The sequence below is a fragment of the Paramormyrops kingsleyae genome, chromosome 14 (genome assembly GCF_048594095.1).
Source record: "Paramormyrops kingsleyae isolate MSU_618 chromosome 14, PKINGS_0.4, whole genome shotgun sequence".
Taxonomy (NCBI): domain Eukaryota; kingdom Metazoa; phylum Chordata; class Actinopteri; order Osteoglossiformes; family Mormyridae; genus Paramormyrops; species Paramormyrops kingsleyae.
The window spans coordinates 21,203,413-21,223,727 of NC_132810.1; the positions used below are offsets into that span (position 1 = coordinate 21,203,413).

General features: G+C 39.0%; 1 protein-coding gene across 1 annotated transcript; it reads left to right on the forward strand.

Moving 5' to 3' along the window:
• The first annotated feature begins 3,960 nt into the window (after positions 1-3,960).
• Positions 3,961-20,307, forward strand: gabrr2a (gamma-aminobutyric acid type A receptor subunit rho2a). Its single transcript, XM_072698822.1, has 9 exons — positions 3,961-4,257; positions 5,644-5,750; positions 13,205-13,272; positions 13,767-13,990; positions 16,201-16,283; positions 16,543-16,683; positions 17,177-17,329; positions 18,703-18,911; positions 19,342-20,307. The coding sequence occupies exons 1-9, from the start codon at positions 4,136-4,138 to the stop codon at positions 19,648-19,650; spliced, it is 1,416 nt and encodes a 471-aa protein (XP_072554923.1). The 5' UTR covers positions 3,961-4,135; the 3' UTR covers positions 19,651-20,307.
• The last annotated feature ends 8 nt before the right edge of the window (positions 20,308-20,315 follow it).

The following is a 20,315-nucleotide window of genomic DNA, read 5'->3' on the forward strand; positions in this document are numbered from 1 at the left end:
TTTTATTATGTTCTCATCCCCTGTCACTAGTATTCAGTTGTGTGCTTTGGTCATTTTAGGCTCAAGGTTGATTTGCCTTGGTTGTACTTTCTGCATATTGCAATGCCATTGCATCAAAAGTGCAGGTCTGGAATCTCGCTGTCGTCGATCCGCGCAGAAGCCGTACTTATGACCCACAGCGCAGCCTGCTGGAAGGCCAAGGTACTTATTAGCTGAAAGTGAGTCGTCATTGGTCTATTATTCATGGGACAGCCACGCCTACTCTGCTCCACTGAAATTAACATAACTGGCAGTTGGGATATCATGCTGCTTTTGGGTTAAGCAGGTGTCAGGGTTTTTGAACTAGAGAACAGGAGATACAGGCCTAGATCTTACCATGGACTGAGCAATTTGCTGTGCTGTGTCCATGTCTGGATTGGAATGTTACTCAAATTGATGAATAGGGATCCTCGCTGCTCCATATTTCACAGAAATCCTGGGACACTGATAGGAAGCTGGAAGCAAATACTCTGGTTTTCTGGAATGTTCTTCTTAGCAGTAGTTACACTGATGGCTTCTGGTAAATGGATTCTAACCGGCTTAGTACTGTTTGACATTCCTATAAAAACAGCCTATTTATCAGTTTCAGCAAGGGAACATTGAACAGGAATTTTGAGTAAAAGTGAAACATTCAACAGCCAAAAACAATCTAATGCCTAAAATCACTGACACTTTCACCCTCTTTGCTGTAAGTACCATTCTGCATACCCCTTTAATTCTTACCTCACAAGGTAGTGCAACTTTGTTCAAAATGAGTCATACTGCTTTTATTTATGGTCACATAGGATTTTCATCTTCATGTCAAATGAGATCTGTTTTCAGCTGACTAGAAAATGTTATGGAATAAAATATTCCATCCTGCTTTTTGGTGTTAAAAGAGTTGTAAATATCAAAGTGACTTTTCATGTTCTGCCTCCTTAAAGTTGCCATAATCGTAGTGATTTGCTTACTTTGCACTGAGGGGATTCAATTTGTCTGAGATCTCAATCCTGAAGATCATTTGGAATATCTTTCCTCCACCAGTTGGAGTCTGGGAAGACTAACTGAACTCGAATGTACGCCTCTACTAAGCCGGTCTGCTGTGAGCATTTGGTAAGACTCTCTCTGCACGTCTCCTAGATACGTGCCTTTGTTCCAGACCTTGCAATACTGGGCTTCCATTGTCATAATTCTGATTCTGATGCTGTACTGCCTACTGCCATCCATTGTTACTGAATTTCAAACTATATGACCTTTTGTTAATGTGACTGAAGTAAATAAAATAAATGTATTCATCCCAGCATCAAATGCCCTTGTTCTGCTTGGTCATGTTGGTAGTGAGCCAAATTGGCAAAAGAAAGGAAATGTACAGGAAATGTACAGGAAATGTATAGGAAATGTATGGGATGTCTGTCCAGTGTCCACTGAACTGTTTGAATCATGAATATGTGGTTTCCCTGTTCCTGTCTGCTCTGGTATTCTCCACCACTGGATCCCACGTTCTTGCATTATATGATCTGCATAATTCACATTTCATGAGTTGGACCTGTGCTCCCCAGATGCTGCAAAAGTAATATCATCCTTGTTTTGGTTTCAGCTACTTCATATCCACTTGTTTTAAGCATTGCTTCACTCTGCATTGTTGTGATTACAGAAGAGTGTGTGGAATTGTGTGCCACTTTCCTGCTATGGGGCTACAAATGGATCAACACCTCCTGCTGAAATGCCCTGAAGCCAGTCACAGTCCTGGATCTCTAACCACTTACAAAGTCACAATATATTGCATGTAACACTTTACTTGAAGGGACATGAATAATGTAGTAGTATACACTTAATTAATGCCTTAATTAACCTGTAACTAAGTGTTTGTTAAGTACTAATCCCATGTTCATGAATCATTAATCAATCATGACAGTTCATGTATTTCATGGGGAAACCTATATTAGTTCATGATTTGTTCTTGAGTAGTAAATGAGTTAAGTAATTTACTTAAATAATTAAGAAGTAATACATGAACTGTCGTGATTGATTACTGATGAACAAGCATGGGATTAGTACCTAACTAACACTTTGTTACTAGTTAATTAATTAAATAATTGTACTACTACATTATTCATGTCCTCTCAAGTGTAACCATTTATTTATATACAGTGTTACATTTATCATGATTTATTTGAAACTATTTTCTGTATGAGAGGCATAACATCAAATTCCTTGACAGCACATCTACATCATCACAAAAGTATGTTTTTTAAACCACAGTAATATCCATTGTGTGTTTCTTGGTATAAATTCACATAGTTTTTTATGTAGGCTATCAAATAGACACTGTGGAGAGAATGATGGTGTCTTGTCTCTGAGAAATTTATTTTAGAGGGAATCAAATGAGTCTTTTCCTAAAGAGCATTAGTAAATCCAGGCTTATGAAAAAAAAAAAATATTACCCCCGGTTACGTAATATGGATGTTTAACTGAACAGATCGCCTGGTCTTTCATGTCATTTGTTCACTCATTTTAATTTCTTTCTCCTTAATTTTTTATTTTTTACTCAAATTCATGCCAACAGTGGGAGGGCGGCCACAAGATAAAAGCTTTGATTATACCAAAAGGGAAAAGGGACAATATCACCAAATCACAATGAATTTATTTACTGTCATTTATCCATTTATTTATTTTCTTCCCAAGAAGGTCTGAATGTAAAATTATATGAGTGTCTTATTCTAAAGCCTTAGCAATGAGCAGGATCAACCTTTACCATCTGAACAGTTTTAACCCTTCTTAGGAGTCTGTGTAAACTATGTGGAAGTATATCCTCCTGAGACCCAAGGAAAAAAGTGTTCTTCAATTGTAGGTTATTTGTCTTTGGAGGAAATAAGACATCTTACAATTTAGATTTTTTCAAATTTATTCTTATTTTAATTTCACAGCATGTCCTCTTTAGTGCACAACAAGAATAAATACGTTTCCCAACATCAGTGAAAAAATAAATGCAAAAATACAATGTCCACTACAATGGACATAAATGAATAGGTCGGGTCTCAGGAGGATAAAGTATTACATTGAGTGGGATATTGAACCATTCTTCAAGAAACCCAGTGAGTTACAAAGGAGGTAGAAATCTATTTCACACTCTGTGCTCCAGAACTTTCTGTAAAGGTTCAGTACTTAGATCTGGTGACTGTGGAGGCAATGAGAGATACTATGAGTTAATCCTGTTGCTCATGACACTGCTCTTGTATTTGTTTAGCAGTGTGTAAGCTGGCATTGTCCAGACAGACTATAAGGTCATTAACCTTTGTGTCTGTCAGACAGACCGCAAAAAATGAAAATAATTAAATCATGCTAAATTTTGGTTGATGCATCTTGGGCCCTAGCTAAGGATATGTGATTGCAAGTTTGATGAATGGGTGCTTCAGTACTAAGTCTATATTTCAGATTTTTTTATACTCCGAGATCGCCACGATCGTTTCTATTGTGGAGGAAAAAGTAGAGAAGGCATCACAATACCGGCGTGACTAACAAGTAGACTGAGCAAAGACTCACAGATAATTCAACTGCTACAACACACACACTGTATTATTCCTCAATGTTACGCTGTCAGCCCACTTCTGCTGTCGTCTTTTCAAACACAGACTCTGTTTTCGAAAGCAATTTGTAAACCCTGTGGTTAAAACAGTACTATATAAATAAAGATGGGTGATTGATTTTAAATAGACAAATCTCACGCGTAAAACTGTCTCTGCAGTCTATAGACAGAACTGCCGTAAAAACCGTCTCGACCTTATATTATAAAAACTGAATATTTTCTCCATCTAAAGTAGCCTACACAGACTGCTGAGTAAAACCCGAGTTCATTACGTCATGGTTCAGTACTATGATCCGCATATCTCCCGTCAATACTAACCAATCAAATCGCAACCATACATGCCGTTTTATAGTCAAACTTAACAGTTACTGATATTTGATGAATTGGTACAGAGGCGTCAGCAAATAGACACTGCGCGCATCCCGCTTTATGCTCCGGACCCAAAAACAGCCCAGATGAATATAACGATGCAGAAATGGACTAAATGGGGGAGTTTGGATACACTGTCGGAGGACTAAGTTTTCACTCACGATGCTTTGTTTCTCACGATTACTGTTTTTGCTCTTATGTCTTTTCCTTATCACCGAATCTCGAAGGCACAGGATGAGAAAAAGGAGGTGGACGGGAACGACAGAAACGCACAAGCACGGCACGTAAGTCTCTGACTGGAGTTTTTTTTTTCCTTTGTTATTTTTCACAAAACCGGTTAAATTTATTTTTTGCAAAGGTTTCGGTTTTGCGTGTCATGCGGTCATGGTAATTACATTTTCTATAGCTAATACTTTTAGATAATCATGGGATTGTTCAGTTGCAATTTCAAACACAGTTAATATTTATAATATATCAAATATAGCAATGGTGTACTTTTCTGCCAGGTTTTGGTTACCTGTATTTCTTTAAGATTTTTATGCTGTACGAATTAAACTGAATTTGACACAGTCATTTTATTTTGCAGCAAGTGATGTTTATTATTATGTATCTGATTACCTCATCGTGTCTCATTATGTACGGTTTTAAACGATTTCAATTTTGTAACTTGGAAGGAACACTGTACAGGTTTCAGCTGAAAAATATTAGGATTGTAATGCATTTTATATATGACTATGGTTACACAGATTTGTTTTCTCTGGTGACAGTATGCACTCTTTCAACCTGTGAAAGGTGCAGTTACGTGTGTGTGACCAGTCTTAGCGCATGTTTAAGGTTTTATAGCCCTATATGCTTTATAGGAACAAATCCATCCATAAATCCACCCATCCAGCTATCAATCAATCCATCCATCCATCCATCCATCCATCCATTTTCTATACCCACTTGTCCTATCCTGTAATAAATGACTTCACCTTTGCTTGTTGAAGTACATACATTCACGGTTTTAAAAAGTATATAAGAGTTGGTCAGAATGGTAAAAGTGGTAGTAATTGTATACATCCTTCCAATTACTTTTCCAATACAATTACTGCCCTGCCTTGTGTCCTGTGCTGCCCAGACGAGGCACAGATCCCACTGTGAATTGTGTATTTGAAAGAAATTGGAAGATGGATAGATAATTACTATATACTTCAAATAAATACTTTACATAAGTACTCCAAAATGAACAAGAGTAATAAACAATAAGCTCTCCTCTAGATTATTACCTTAAACTGTGGAATTACATAGGCGAGATATATTTTGTAAATAACATGCCAGAAGGTTCCATAACTGACAGTATCACCATCATTCTGATATTTGACTTTGCAGTCTGACACTTATAGTAATGCCCTGATTATACGACCAATCAGGTGATGAGTTTAGTCAGTGGATAACAATGGATTCACAACTGTACCGTAGTGATGTATGTTGAGTGTGGCATTGCTTCTCACCAGTATGTATTTGTTTTAGTGCATATGTAGCAAAGACATCTAAATATTTATTTTATGTTTCCCTTAGGAAAATTTGCCAGGTTGTAGTATTCTTATAAAACCAATGATTATTGATAATGATATTGTTTTCCTATGAGCTTCTTTTCATATATAGTTTATTGCATTGCTTTTTTCCAGGTCTTTATCGGGGAAAGCCCAAGATGGGACAAAATCTCGGAAACTGAAAACCGATCACCTGCTGCACGTGGATGATCACGATTTCACCATGAGGCCCTCATTTGGAGGTGAAACACCATCAGTCTGGGTGAAAATAAACTATTCAGTGGGATTTAACTTTTCTCCCGTGTACCAAAATCTGATGGCATGTCCGACTGAAAAACCCTTATAATCCCGTGTATTTTATACTGTACACTGAGCTATGGAAACTGGCCTCACTTCCACTTGAGAGCAAATTTTCTAGAGTCAAACAGGTCAAAAAGGAAAAAAATGGAGGCGGGAAACACTGATTTACCTTTCAATCTAATTAAATGAGGCTGACAAAAATGCAGCTAATGTAGCCCTAGATTGAAAAAAAAAATAAAAAATGCTCTCATGTCTAGAATAGATGCATTATAATGGAATACTCACTTCTATTCATATTTTTATAAATTTAAAAGAAGGAATAGTATTTCTTTGCTATTTGCACTAATCATGTTTGCTACACGCATTATGTTTGCTAAAAAAAATCCGCTTAAATTCATTTTAGCAGAGTGGAGTTCACATCCTTTGAATGTTAACAGTATTATGGCATTTTAGAAGTAACCTTTAGCTCCCTCTACAGATAATATCCATTATAGTCATGCTTCAGTTTGCACCCATATAAAAGTTGCCTCTTTCAGAAGTGTTGATTATATAAATATATATGTATATACTGTGACATCATAATGCACTATAGCTACCTTCATAATGCATTACAATGGTCAGTATAAAACACTATAATGCATAATGAAGGTATTTATAGTGCATTATACATTGGAGCTTCATAGAGCATTCATAATGCATAATCAACATGGCTATGATGTGTTATGCCTTTATAAATAGTTATAGCCATGTTTATAATACTTTATGCATTATGAAGGTATCTATAAGTATACATTTTACTTGAGTGCTTTAAGTCAAGTGTTGCCAATTTCAGTTAATCTTTCACATGACAGCTACTGCAAGACTGGCATCTGCTGAAAAATTCCTTTTGGTCAAGTAACCCTCAATAGCTTAAGTACTTAGAGTGAGGTGAGAAAAAGTGCGACAGGCTAGTAAATTAGTCCCATATTGTTGTGAATGGTTATTCTGTTTTGGTTTATGCTTGGCTGCTCTTTAATGCAGGTAGGAGGACTGTAGTTTTATTAAAATATCAAATGAGATCTACCTCAGAATATCAACTTTGTACTTGACACGTATATGGGAGAATGTTATTGCACCCAAGAACAGGAAACTGTAGAAATGCTAATATTGTTCATGGTTTTTACATTTTGAAAGGCTACTTTGCATAGGGACAACTAAAAAATTGCCTGAATTCATTATTTGGGGGTGGGGGGGGGTGGTTTGAAGCTATTGTCTGGAGTATTTTTCTCATTGAAATTGCCACATAGCATAACTAAAGAGAAATGCATATTTTGACAGTCTTTTCCATCTTCAAACCACTTATTCTGGTCAGGGTTGTGGCGACGGGTGCCCGGGGCCAATCGCAGGCAGCACAAGGCACGAGATGGGGGGGCCACCCTGCATTGGATGTCAGTCCATCACAGGACACATACACATGTACTGCAGGCAAGTTTACAGGCATCAGTTAGCCCAACTGCATGTCTTTGGAATGCAGGAAGACAGTGGAGTAGCCACTGGAAAGCCACACAACACAGGGAGGAGATACAAACGCCACGCACACAGCGTGTAATTGGGATTCAGTCCCGAAACCCTGGAGGTGTGAGGCAACGGTGCGACTCACTGAACCGCATCCTTTCTCTTCAATGAAAATTGCTTCAGCCGGTTAACATACTGTGCTCTGCAGGGTCTTAGAAAGTAGGACGGAAAATAATCTAAAACAACCATGTAAATCTTACAAGATTCATATTCAGTCTGTCCACAAATACTGCAACTTATCCACTTGACTGCTGAAAACGCACGCACAGATATATAGATATCTTATATATATATATATATATATATATATATATATATATATCCGGACCCCCTGCGACTCTGAATGGGGTAAACAGTTATATATAAAACTGTTAACCCTATTCAGGGTCGCAGGGGTCCAGAGCCTATGCTGGAGGCTACGGGTGCAACCCAGGATGGGGCACCAACCCATCACAGTATACCCATTTATATACATTATATTTATATACATTGTAATTTTTATACTTATAGACCGACAGATTGTGAGGCAGGTTAAGGGTCTCGTGTGTTGCCATGGTAAGCAATCACCAGTTATAGGCCAAGAGATACAGTATGTCAGTGAGACCTAGCTAACTCTCGTTAGCTTCAATAGCTTGCCAGTGTTATTTGCAGTGGTGAGTTTTTTGGATTGTCATATGGATGCTATGTGGAATATGCACTCATAAATGCAAGAATTAATACAGGGTTTCTTTTAGAGGATGTTTGTGTTGAAATCTAGCTGCCCTGCCCTTCGGATGCTCTGTACTCTATCTGAATATGCATGCTGCATAATGTTAAAGCTGCATCCAATTAAATTTTAAATAGGTGTCCCCAGGGTCTCCCTTGCGGACGTTGTTTTTTCATGTCGACTGGTTTATTCAGAAATAACCTTCCAGTCAGATATTATGCTAATAAAACTGTCTAAATATTAGCTGAATGGTTTTTGTTTTTGTTATATGTAATTCAGTTCCTCTCAACTTGAGTATTTGTGGTATAAAAACAGAGTGCTTTTTGCCTCAGAGCTGCTAGTCTAAGAAAATTTGGAGAACACACTCTTTATATATCCAAAATAAGTTTAATTGATGATAATTAGTTTCTAGTTTTTTTTTTGTCTTTCCCTGTACAGTCGACATTTATGCATCACGACTTTCCATATCATGGTTTTGATATATCGTGGGGTCGGCATGAGAAATTAAGTCGGAGTTTTGCAAAAGCCGCAGATGACACAGAAAAAATGTAGTAACTCATAAATGCATAAAATATACAGTATATACAGTGCTGGTTTAGAGGGTCTTCATATCTCGCTTTTCTTTGCATCGCTTGGAAAGGGGACCGAAAAATTGTACATGGTTTTCCTCCAGAGGGCCTGCATCCTAAACCCCAACGCTGTGGAAGGGTAGACTGTATTTGTTTTGTTGTTGTTACCTTTACCCAACTTATCTTACAGAAGGCACCTAACCAGTGAATGAAAATTACTTAATTACATGAAACTGCTAATCACATGTTTCTTTAAAAATAGCCTCGCTTACTTCTAAACACATACCAAGGCCGTTCCGTTGAGGGGATTTCTGTAGGGAATGAGCAGCTATGTCTGCAGGGGGTATTGCCTTAATCTCCAATACAGCTGACAGTTGATTTGGTTTTGTTGTTAATCCCTGAACATGGAAGTGTGGTATGTTTAGCATTGTGCATAGGCCTTAGTTCGGTCAGGTTGACATGCTGGATGGACACGTAACAGAATAGTGGCACTTCAGTGATGAATATGTGTCTGTTTATTGGATCCAAAACAATGAAACATTGAGTTTTTGTAGATCGAGTGCAAATGAAACTTCTGTTTTTAAGGGAATCAATACAGTATAATGTTTGGGGAAGTACTTGATGTTTTGTAGAGTGGGCAGGCATTTTGTAAGGACTGCTATGTTTATGGCAGCTGTTACCTGCTACATTATAAAAGGTTGTTACATTTAATAATTGGTGTTCATATTATTTTTACTCTTAAATGCAAACAATAACTAATTAAGTCAACTAAGGCCTTTACTGAGACGTTAGCATGGTAACTATTAGCATCCATAAGGATATTTTTTTTAAGTGGTTGGATATATTTCCACATATTAGTTCGTAATCAGGTCAGGGTCCCCTATATGCAGTGTGATGTAAGCACAGACAGACAATTGTGTTTAATTACTGCAAGTCAAAAATACTCAGTTGGTACTCATGCTTTTTTTTCTAATCCGCTCAGACAAGATATACTGTGTATCTCATAAAACATCAGTAGTCATTAGCAAATACCTCTGAAAGCTAAATCACCCAATGCCTATGTAGAATAATGTTTTTAGAGAAAATATTTTAAGGATTTGAGGTAAGTTAAATCCATTTATGTTTATTGAGTGAAGTACTATATGATAATATAACTGAATATAATTTAATATATATTATCTACTGCTTCCAGGTTGAGTTCCATTTTTTATATCCAGTTCTCCAAGTTGTAAATACCTTCTTTAGTTCTGCCTCTGAAATTGAAATCAGTCATTTGCAGTATGACTTTTACCATTACCTGTCATATTGTAAATCTGACATCCCATTTTATATCTGAATGACAAATGAAGCCTTTTCCTCTTTATATGCTGTGGCTCTGCAGGTATCAGTCGCCTCCAATGTCTCAGGACTGGGTGTTTGCTCTATGTGTGCGGGCTTTGCAGGTTCTCCCTGGGTGGTGTGGGTTTCCTCCACCTACTCACGGATTGCTCGCACCGTCCATGGATCGGCATTCTGGCCAGGGTGTACCCCAGCCTTATGTACTAAACTGCCCAGAAATTGCTCAAGCCCTATCTATCCAACCCCCGGACACCCTATTCTGGATAAGCATGTGGAAGATGGAGAAACTTCCTGTGTTATTCCTCAGTACTGATTTAACTGATCATTTAAAATTCTCACACTGTTCAAGTCGACACTGTAAATCTTGTGTCCTGGTCAGGTGTGGGTCTTATCCCCTTCCTTCTGTTTTACTTTCTTTCGTGAAGCCCCAGGGATGGTTGAGGATTTCTGTTGGCGCCATCTGGAGTCCTGCTTCAGCTGCCTGCGATCGTGACGGTGCGATTAGGAGATTAAGCTACTGGTGCTTCTTTTTCCCCATGGGAATAAGTGCTTGTGGTGACACCCTGAGACAGCTAGCTGTTTTATCTGCGATGACATTTTATCTGAACAGGTAGCAATGGTCACTAAAAAAATGGCATGAGAGTGAAAGTTGCATACAGTGTCAGTCAGAAGTCTGAACATGCCTACTGAAAAATCTTGTTTTATAACAAGGTTACAACTCCATGCACACTGTGAGGTTATGTAAGTACTGTATCATCTTATGAACAACGAAAAAGATGGAGTGCTGTGACAGATGACCAGGCCCCCACAATCCCCCAACCTAAACCCTGTAGAGCTTGTCTGGGATCGAAGAGTAAGAGCAAAGTAGCCAACTTGTGTCCTGAACTTGTTGAAACTCCGTCAGGACTGTTGGAGAAGCATTCCAGGTGGCTACATCTGGAAGCTGGTTGAAAGAATGGCAAGAGTCTGCAATGCTGTCATCGAAGCAGAAGGAGCCTATTCTGAAGAGTCTAAGATTTAAGAAAATGTCATGCTGGACATTTCTCTTGGTCATTGCAAAATTTGATATGTGTTTCTTCATTCCCTTGGGGCTGTTTATTATAAGGTGAATAACATAGACAGGCGCATTACAACCAAGTGTGTGTAGACTTTTGACTGGTATATATATATATGTGTTCATATGCAATGTGTATAATACTATACTAATCTACATGTAGATTTTAAATATAGATGTTTAGATGTTAAATATTTCTGTACCAAGATCTGAAGACGTTAAAAACATATCTCTTGACAAATTTTAAAGAGGTTTTTACTCTTCGCTGTCTCAAAGGCTCAGTGGACTGCACTGTCGGCTCAGACCTCGAGAGTTTTGGGTTTGAATCCCACCTTTGCTCGGTGGTGGTTTGCTGTTCTCCATGCAGTTAGGCTACTGGGGGTCTCTAAATTGTCCATAGTATATGACTGTGTGTGTGTACGTGCCCTGTGATGGGTTCGCATCGCATCCAAGGGGGTGGCCTGGATATTCTGTGCCACCTGGGATAAGTCCCGCCCCCCACAATTCTGACCAGGATAAGTGGGTAGAGGAAGGTGGAAATGTTACGAGAAACCTGGCAGATTAGTGTTTCAAGGTCTGCCCACGTGGTGACACTCTGCAATGTATTTTGGCAGAATCTGAATAAACGTCGTCCCGTTTATAACATGTTCGCATTTCACCTTAGTGCAGGGTAAAATTTGGAAATTTGGAAGACTCAACATTGCCCTGGTTTTCATTGACTGAACCCTTGCAGCCCTTTTCTCCTGTGGTGCCTTGATATGAAAATAACCCAAATGTTGATGACAGGCACTGTGGGAGAGTGTCCCTGTCTGGCAGGGATTCTGGGTAATATCACCAGATAATCCAGAAGCACATCAGCGGTACGCATTTCACTTTAGCAGCACAGAGTGTGTAGCATGTAAAAATGGAGCAATGTCATAGGCTGGTGGTGATATTTAAGTGAACAATCATCAGCTCATGGTTAATAATGTAGGCCGGAATTTTTAAACATCAGGGAATGTTCCCTTGTAGGAAGTGTTGAAGTCTTTATAAGTATTTTAAAGTGTTTCTAATGCTGTTTGGCATAGAAATGAATATTCACATTATGTAAATATCTGAAGTAAATGCATCACGATTGAAGTTTTGAGCAGAAGAGCTTTGGAGAGAGAAAAATCTCAATGCGCAAAGCTGTGTACTTTCTTTTTCTACACAATGTAAGTCCTCTTTTTCAGTGATGTGAGAAGAACAGAGGGAATTTATTTAACTAAATGAATAAAACTTAAAATTTAATATAATCTCAAAAGACCCTTGACTACATCATGCCTTGACTTCTGAAAAATAAATTATAAGTTTTAATTGACATAAAAAACCCACTAAACTTGAAGACATCATGTTTTTTTTAAATTTCAGATCTGGAATTAATTATATATATTAAAAACACAATTGCACAAGCACAGCACACCTACGGCTTGTTGCACGTAACACTGCATATGTCATGGTGCAGGAAGGACGGAGGTAAGGCAGGCGTTGGGGAAAAATAAAGTGGCTTTATTGAGGCCAAAACACAACAGGGGAAATCAAGTAAACAGGCACTATATACAGCACAGATGAGGGAGCAGACGAGAGGCACCTGGGATCATCCACACGAGGACTGTAACGAGAGGCAGGATTAAACGATGTATTGGCATTAGAGCCACACCATGGAGAACCGGGGCGTGACAACATACACAATATACAACTAAATAAATGTCAAAACATCCCAGGGAAATAAATAATTTCCATACCATAGATTATTGTAGACAATTTTCAGTATAAGCCTATCATCACATTAGCGGTGATTTATGTATAGTCTAAAGGTGGTTTCATTTTAAAAATGTCCTGTTCTGACAGTTACACTGCAGTACAAGATGAATTTGCAATGCATAGCAAACCTAAGTACTGAACTGATGGAAAGTGTTTTAGAAACAGATAATGGTTAGTTGGTTTGCTAAACAGCTTCTGGTCACTCAATTTCAAGGTGACCTCTTAGTCAGAAAGACCATTGGATTTATATAGTGTTACCACTGTTGGTCGAAAACCAAAACAGGTTTCTGTGAGATAACTGCAATTCAGGACTCAAATGTACTCATAACAAGTCGAGCTATTAAAATGAGTGATATTAGGGTCATGATGACGGGGTCATGCTGTCTCCGCCAGGCCCTGCCATCCCGGTCGGGGTGGATGTCCAGGTGGAAAGCTTGGACAGTATTTCTGAAGTGGACATGGTAAGCACACAGACTGCGATTCTTTCACAACATTTTCACAGAATATTTTCTGTGTAGAAGCAGTACCCTTTAGTGGTTTTACATTGGGTAGGTGGGTGGATGGATGGATGGATGAATAAACATACATACAGACTTATTTTTTATATTTATATATATATATATATATATATATATATATATATATGTGTTTTGTGTGCGAAGTTATACACTATGTACCTCAGTGGCTCTTTTACATGTGAAGCCTGATAATCGTTAACGATTAATTAACAGTACTTTAAGAACTAGTTTTTAACTGTAGATGCTTCTTAAAATTGTCCCATCTTCAGTGAATGTCTAAGCTGGACTAGTGTTATCCTTCGTCCTAAAATGATTGGAGAGCGTGATTTAGTGTAATGACCCTGCAGCGCTATAGAATTCTGATGATGCCCTCAAACCTTAGGACATTAGTTGCTGTGCCCATGGATTAAAAACTGACTTTGTTATTGGCTCCCCAGGACTTTACAGTGACCCTTTACCTCAGGCACTACTGGAAGGACGAGCGTTTGTCCTTCCCAAGCAGCACCAACAAGAGCATGACCTTTGATGGCAGATTGGTGAAGAAGATCTGGGTGCCCGATGTCTTCTTTGTCCACTCCAAGAGGTCCTTCATCCACGACACCACCACAGACAACATCATGCTCCGTGTGTTTCCCGATGGACATGTGCTCTACAGCTTGAGGTTAGCAATCTCTCTCTTTGTGTACCTTATGAAACTTTGGCAGAAACACATTTTAAGTCAGACAAATAAGCAATAAACGAGGCTGAGAGAGATCAGCAGAGGGGGGCATTTCTACGGTGGCCCCTAGAGACAAAACACACACAAAAGAAAAAGCAGAAACAAAATGAAAATGCGCAGCAAATTAAAAAAACACACAAAAGAAAAAGCAGAAACAAAATGAAAATGCGCAGCAAATTAAAAAAACACACGCAAAAGAAAAAGCAGAAACAAAATGAAAATGCGCAGCAAGTTAAAAAAACACACGCAAAAGAAAAAGCAGAAACAAAATGAAAATGCGCAGCAAGTTAAAAAAACACACGCAAAAGAAAAAGCAGAAACAAAATGGAAATGCGCTGCAAATTAAAAAACACACGCAAAAGAAAAAGCAGAAACAAAATGAAAATGCGCAGCAAATTAAAAAAACACACGCAAAAGAAAAAGCAGAAACAAAATGAAAATGCGCTGCAAATTAAAAAACACACACAAAAGAAAAAGCAGAAACAAAATGAAAATGCGCAGCAAATTAAAAAAACACACGCAAAAGAAAAAGCAGAAACAAAATGAAAATGCGCAGCAAGTTAAAAAAACACACGCAAAAGAAAAAGCAGAAACAAAATGAAAATGCGCAGCAAGTTAAAAAAACACACGCAAAAGAAAAAGCAACGGACTCTCGGACACTCCGTCGGCGACTCAAACGGATGGTTTGCGAACCGATCCCAAGAGCCATTGCGGCGTTCACAACAGTAAATTATTGCATTTCTGCATAATAAAACCATATGTCTTTCATCAAAAACCAAAGATATTTATTAACTTTGACGTTTACACAACAACGTATGCAAGTTTACTCATGCTCATTGTATGTGTGTGTGATTGTATTGGTAATATTGCAGTTGTTAACTGTGATGTAGTCCTTGATACTCATGCACATGAATTTGGCTAAAGTCAAGAAAATAAGAACTATATAAACACGCGTGTTTATTCAGCATCGACACCCTTTCTGCTTTTTATATATTGTTTTTTTTATTTTGAATAGTTAAGCTGAACATTTTTGTTTAACACCAGCCCCATCTTTCAGTCAAATAACGTAACCTTGAGACACCGTTTGATTTATTATCCGATCCCATGATTCGTTGACTCATACGGTCAGGCGCAAAAAAGACGGAAAAAAAAGTGAATCACAGAATCGATTTTAGAATCGATTCATTACAACGGACAGCTCGAAAGAATCAAATCAGTTAATTCAGTCGAACTTCCCATCACTACTGTGTAGCGACTGTGCCACATGAGCTCACCGCGCCCCCTAGCGTGGTGGAGCACTTCCGGTTTGGGATTGTCTACTTGCTGCGCATTTTCATTTTGTTTCTGCTTTTTCTTTTGTGTGTGTTTTGTCTCTAGGGGCCACCGTACCATTTCATATCCAGAAAGAAAAATATCCAGGCCAAGATTTTGTTTCAACCAACCAGTTCAGTACTCTGTGACTGTGACTGTTCATGTTGAAACAAAATCTTGATCTGGATTTTTACTCTGGACATGAAATGTTCAGCAGTGGAGATTAGAGACTTATCAACAAAGTCAATTCACAGTTTTCTACTGGAGTTTTAGTGAAACTGAAAGCTGAGTTAGAATATATATATTCACAATTATATTAGTCTAAAATATTCCTTAAGATTTAATTATAGTTTATTTTCATGTATGTGTGGAAAGAAATGTAAAGCCGTGTTTCATGCCTTACTCAAAAAAGTCTCCAAGAATATTAGATGACTAGAATGCTGGCCAGTTGCTACAAAATGGCTGACTTTGTTGTCCTTTAAAAGACCTACGCATAAGTTAGGTAACTCCTCCTTGAAAGCTAATTTTTCCCTGCTGTAAATCAGGAACCACACAGGAATTCCCAGAAAGGACATTTGTTTTAAGTAAATGTGTTGAATGTATTGCTTCATTTTAATTATCAAGAGGAATATTTTGATGGGATTAGAACGTCGCAGCCTTTTTGATGTGCTTTTTTTTGTTGTCAACTTGTGTTTAAATTTTAAGCATGTACTTTCAAGATAAGATAAAACAACCTAACAACCAGAATATAATATTCATGACGTTTTCCCCGATTTCCCTAGACAAACATTGTTTCTCTGTTAATGACCTAATGAAAGACTGCTATGGTTGTTTCATCTCAGGGTTACGGTCACAGCTGCTTGTAACATGGACTTCAGTCGCTTTCCTCTGGATTCCCAAACCTGCTCCCTGGAGCTTGAAAGCTGTGAGTAACTCCCAGAGTTGGGTAATTCAGGTCCAGCGAGTAAAGGTCCAGACCAGGATTTTGTTTCAACTAATCAGTTGAGTACTCTGTGACTGTGACTCTTTATGCTCAACTGGTTGGTTGAAACAAAAACTTGGTCTGGACTTTTATTCTCTGGAATTGAATTACCCAGCTCAGGTAACACCCTGTCATTTGTTTGGTTGTGTGAGACCGCTGTCTCATGCCAGACTAACTTTTCAATGTCGCTGACGGCCTACAGATGCTTACACCGACGAGGACCTCATGCTCTACTGGAAAAGTGGTGACGAGTCGCTCAGCACCGATGACAAGATCTCCCTATCCCAGTTCCTCATTCAGAAGTTTCACACTACCTCGAGACTCGCCTTCTACAGCAGCACAGGTATGAAGAGAATCATATCTAGATAAAGAAAATGAAATTGGGAACACACGAGTATTTACATTCATCTGATGCTTTTTTCCAAAGCAGCTTACAGTAGAGAAAAGGGCTACAGTTTTTATGTGCGCTCCCAGGGACCATTGTGTTGTTAGTGCCGTACTCTACTTGTTGAGCTACAGGAGCTAACTAGTGGATGCTTCATTCACAATAATCCAGTTTGAGGTGTAATATTACTGCAGATATATATTCACACTAAACCTGCATCAACATCTTTGAATATCTTGTATAGATGAGGGACGACGTTTCCTGATAGGAGGAAAATCCTAATAAAACCTGTTAGCGATATGCTAACACTCAATAACCATTGGGTACTTTTCCTTCCTTCCTTCTTTCCTTCCTTCCCTACTTCCTTCCTTGCTCTTTTTCTTAATTTCTTCCTTCCCTCCTTCCCTACTTCCTTCCTTGATTGCTTGCTTCCTTCCTTCTTTTCTTCCAGGATGGTACAATCGGCTGTACATCAACTTCACTCTCCGTCGGCACATCTTCTTCTTCCTGCTGCAGACCTACTTCCCAGCCACGCTGATGGTCATGCTCTCCTGGGTGTCCTTCTGGATTGACCGCAGGGCGGTACCTGCCAGGGTGTCCTTAGGTGCCTTGAGACTTGAAAAGAAATCCTCTTAGACTAGTAAATGCATAAACTCTCACTAAAGCCATTAATTATTATATATTTGTAATATATAACGGCTCTTGCTAAATCTCAAAGCTGCAGGGATTTAAGGAACTGTGGCAGCTTGGATCGAAAACTGGTTAACTGACAGGAAGCAGCGAGTAGTTATTAGAGGCACAATGTCACAGTGGGCCTGCGTTCATAGTGGGGTACCGCAGGGTTCAATTTTAGGACCACTATTGTTCCTAATTTACATTAATGATATTGACACCAATACATACAGTAAACTGGTTAAATTTGCAGATGACACCAAGGTGGGTGGTGTAGCAGATATTGATCTAGCAGCAGAGAGGATTTAATTAATTAATCTAGAGCAGGATCTGGATTTAATTAGTGACTGGGCTGATATTTGGCAGATGAAATTTAACACAGATAAATGTAAGGTAATCCATGGAGGGAGCAGAAATATGGGTTTTTTTATGGGTTCCACTGAAATAATGGTAGCTGATTACGAGAAAGATCTCAGTGTGTACGTTGATGCTTCCATGTCCCACTCTCGCCAGTGTGGGGAAGCAATAAAAAAGGCCAATAGAATGTTGGGTTATATCTCTAGGTGTGTGGAGTTTAAGTCAAGGGAGGTGATGCTACAATTATACAATTCCTTGGTAAGACCCCACCTAGAATATTGTATGCAGGTTTGGTCACCATACCTTAAGAAGGACATTGCTGCCTTAGAAAAGGTGCAATGGAGGGCTACGAGAATGATTCCTGGTCTTAGAGGAATGTCTTATGAGGAGAGGTTAGCTGAGCTGAACCTGTTTAGCCTTGAGCAAAGGAGACTGAAGGGGGACATGATCCAGGTCTATAAGATTCTAACGGGTCTGGATGATGTTCAGCCGAATGGCTATTTCAATATTAGTCTAAATACTAGAACTCGTGGCCATAAGTGGAAATTAGCGAGAGAACATTTTAAAACAAATTTGAGGAAGCACTTCTTTACACAGCGTGTAGTTAGAGCGTGGAATAGTCTTCCTGCTAGTGTAGCGGAAGCTAAAACCCTGGGTTCCTTTAAATCAGAGCTAGATAAGATTTGAACAACTCTGAGCTATTAGTTAAGTTCTTCCCAAACGAGCTTGATGGGCCGAATGACCCCCTCTCGTTTGTAAATTTCTTATGTTCTTATGTACATTACCCTTGGCTTGATTATTAGCTGATTCGTTGAATCCAACCTTTGCTGTGATGTTGGTCTTAAGACTCTGAACATAATGGATTGGGGAGAGAAGTTGCTAGCTTTTTGGTTCTCAGATAGGCTTACCATGTCTCTTTCAAAGTGAAACTATATGGATCTTGCCCAGGTATCACCACGGTGCTCACCATGTCCACCATCATCACCGGAGTCAACGCCTCAATGCCTAGGGTCTCCTACATCAAAGCGGTGGATATCTACCTCTGGGTCAGCTTCGTGTTCGTCTTTCTGTCTGTGCTGGAGTACGCCGCCGTCAACTACCTGACCACGGTTCAGGAACGCAGGGACCGGAAGATCAGAGAAAGACTTCGAGAGCAGGTAGCCATTACTTTTTCTTTCCTTTCTTCATCTAACCCTTAAACGTTTTTAAACTTGAAAGTCTGAGGTGAAAATGAAGAAATGATTAGTGAAGCAATGCTTACCTTCAGCATCTATTGCCGATTTTCATGTCCTTAGTTTCAGTGTACATTATTTTTATTTAATTACTTCACTGGCATTTTTATCCAAAGTGACTGACAGTTTTTAACCCTTTATACACCATGATATTTTACTGAAGCAATGCCATTGTAAGCTTCGGAAGGGTACAACTTCTATAAAACTCTTTAAGAAAAATGTTCCTATTCGTAATCATCCAGTAATATTCTATATTGTGAGGGACTGGCATCCTTCTACTTCCTGGAAAGGCTTCAAGATGTCTTTGTCCAAGTTGACTTGGCCTATAATTGACACCTCTTCCTCCATCCGACAGTCACTGCCCTGCACCTGTGGCATGTCCCACACCCGCACCATGATGCTCGACGGGACGTACAGTGAAGCGGACACCGAGAGCCTGGCGGGATACACCTTAGCCCCCATCGTACCTGAGGAGAAGGAGAAACAGGGCCAGATGGTGGGCCACCTGTCCATGAGCAGCGTGTCCACCAGCACTGGCAAGAAGAAGGGACTGCGGGGTCTGCGCATCATCGAGAACACCCACGCCATCGACACCTACTCCCGCATGATCTTCCCAGGATCCTACATCATCTTCAACTTGATCTACTGGTCTGTTTACTGCTGAGGACCCTTCCTGGCTTTGGCAGAAGAATAAGGAGAAAGTGTTTTGGTTACACAACAGAACCGTAAGCTGGGCCAATAATCACTGAAGATTTTAATAACAACAGACCTGTGTGATGGATTTGACAGTGAATTTTATGACATCCAGGTTAGCCAATGCTAATTCCTGGTTTACATACCATACAATAAATCTGTTTAACACAATTACTTGACTTAACATGAGCAGTATGAGCCAGACAATCCCAGGAAGGACATGCAGCAAGCCAACGGTAATCATTTCAGAGAGACTTTTGACAGCTTATGAAATATTAGTAATTACACCGCTTTTAAAAGGTAATTTGCCATTATTACTGGATATTTGTAAGTTACTGATAGAGACTGTGGTCAGCATTGCTTAGCTAGACAATAACGTCACTGAAGATGTTTTCTTTTTGTGTGGGGAGGGGGGGCAGCATGGTTATAGTTGAATGGTTCGTTCAGTTGTTTTTTTCACTCACATGTAAAAAGCATCCTGAGTTTCGTCCATATCAGAGACTAAAAGCATCAGTAAAATCTGTGTTTATGTGTGACTAGGAATCAGCGAATGACAGATGTGTATAGTACTGATTCTGTGCAGGGAAAATGTTTGAAATTTATTAAATCACAGTCCCTTTTGGTCAAATCTATTTC

What these genes read in the sequence shown, in the direction of transcription:
- gabrr2a (XM_072698822.1), top strand. Translation starts at nt 4,136, where the DNA reads ATGCTTTGTTTCTCACGATTACTGTTTTTGCTCTTATGTCTTTTCCTT. An exon ending in GAAACGCACAAGCACGGCAC is followed by an intron (nt 4,258 to 5,643) that starts GTAAGTCTCTGA and finishes GCTTTTTTCCAG; the next exon opens with GTCTTTATCGGGGAAAGCCC. An exon ending in CATGTGCTCTACAGCTTGAG is followed by an intron (nt 13,991 to 16,200) that starts GTTAGCAATCTC and finishes GTTTCATCTCAG; the next exon opens with GGTTACGGTCACAGCTGCTT.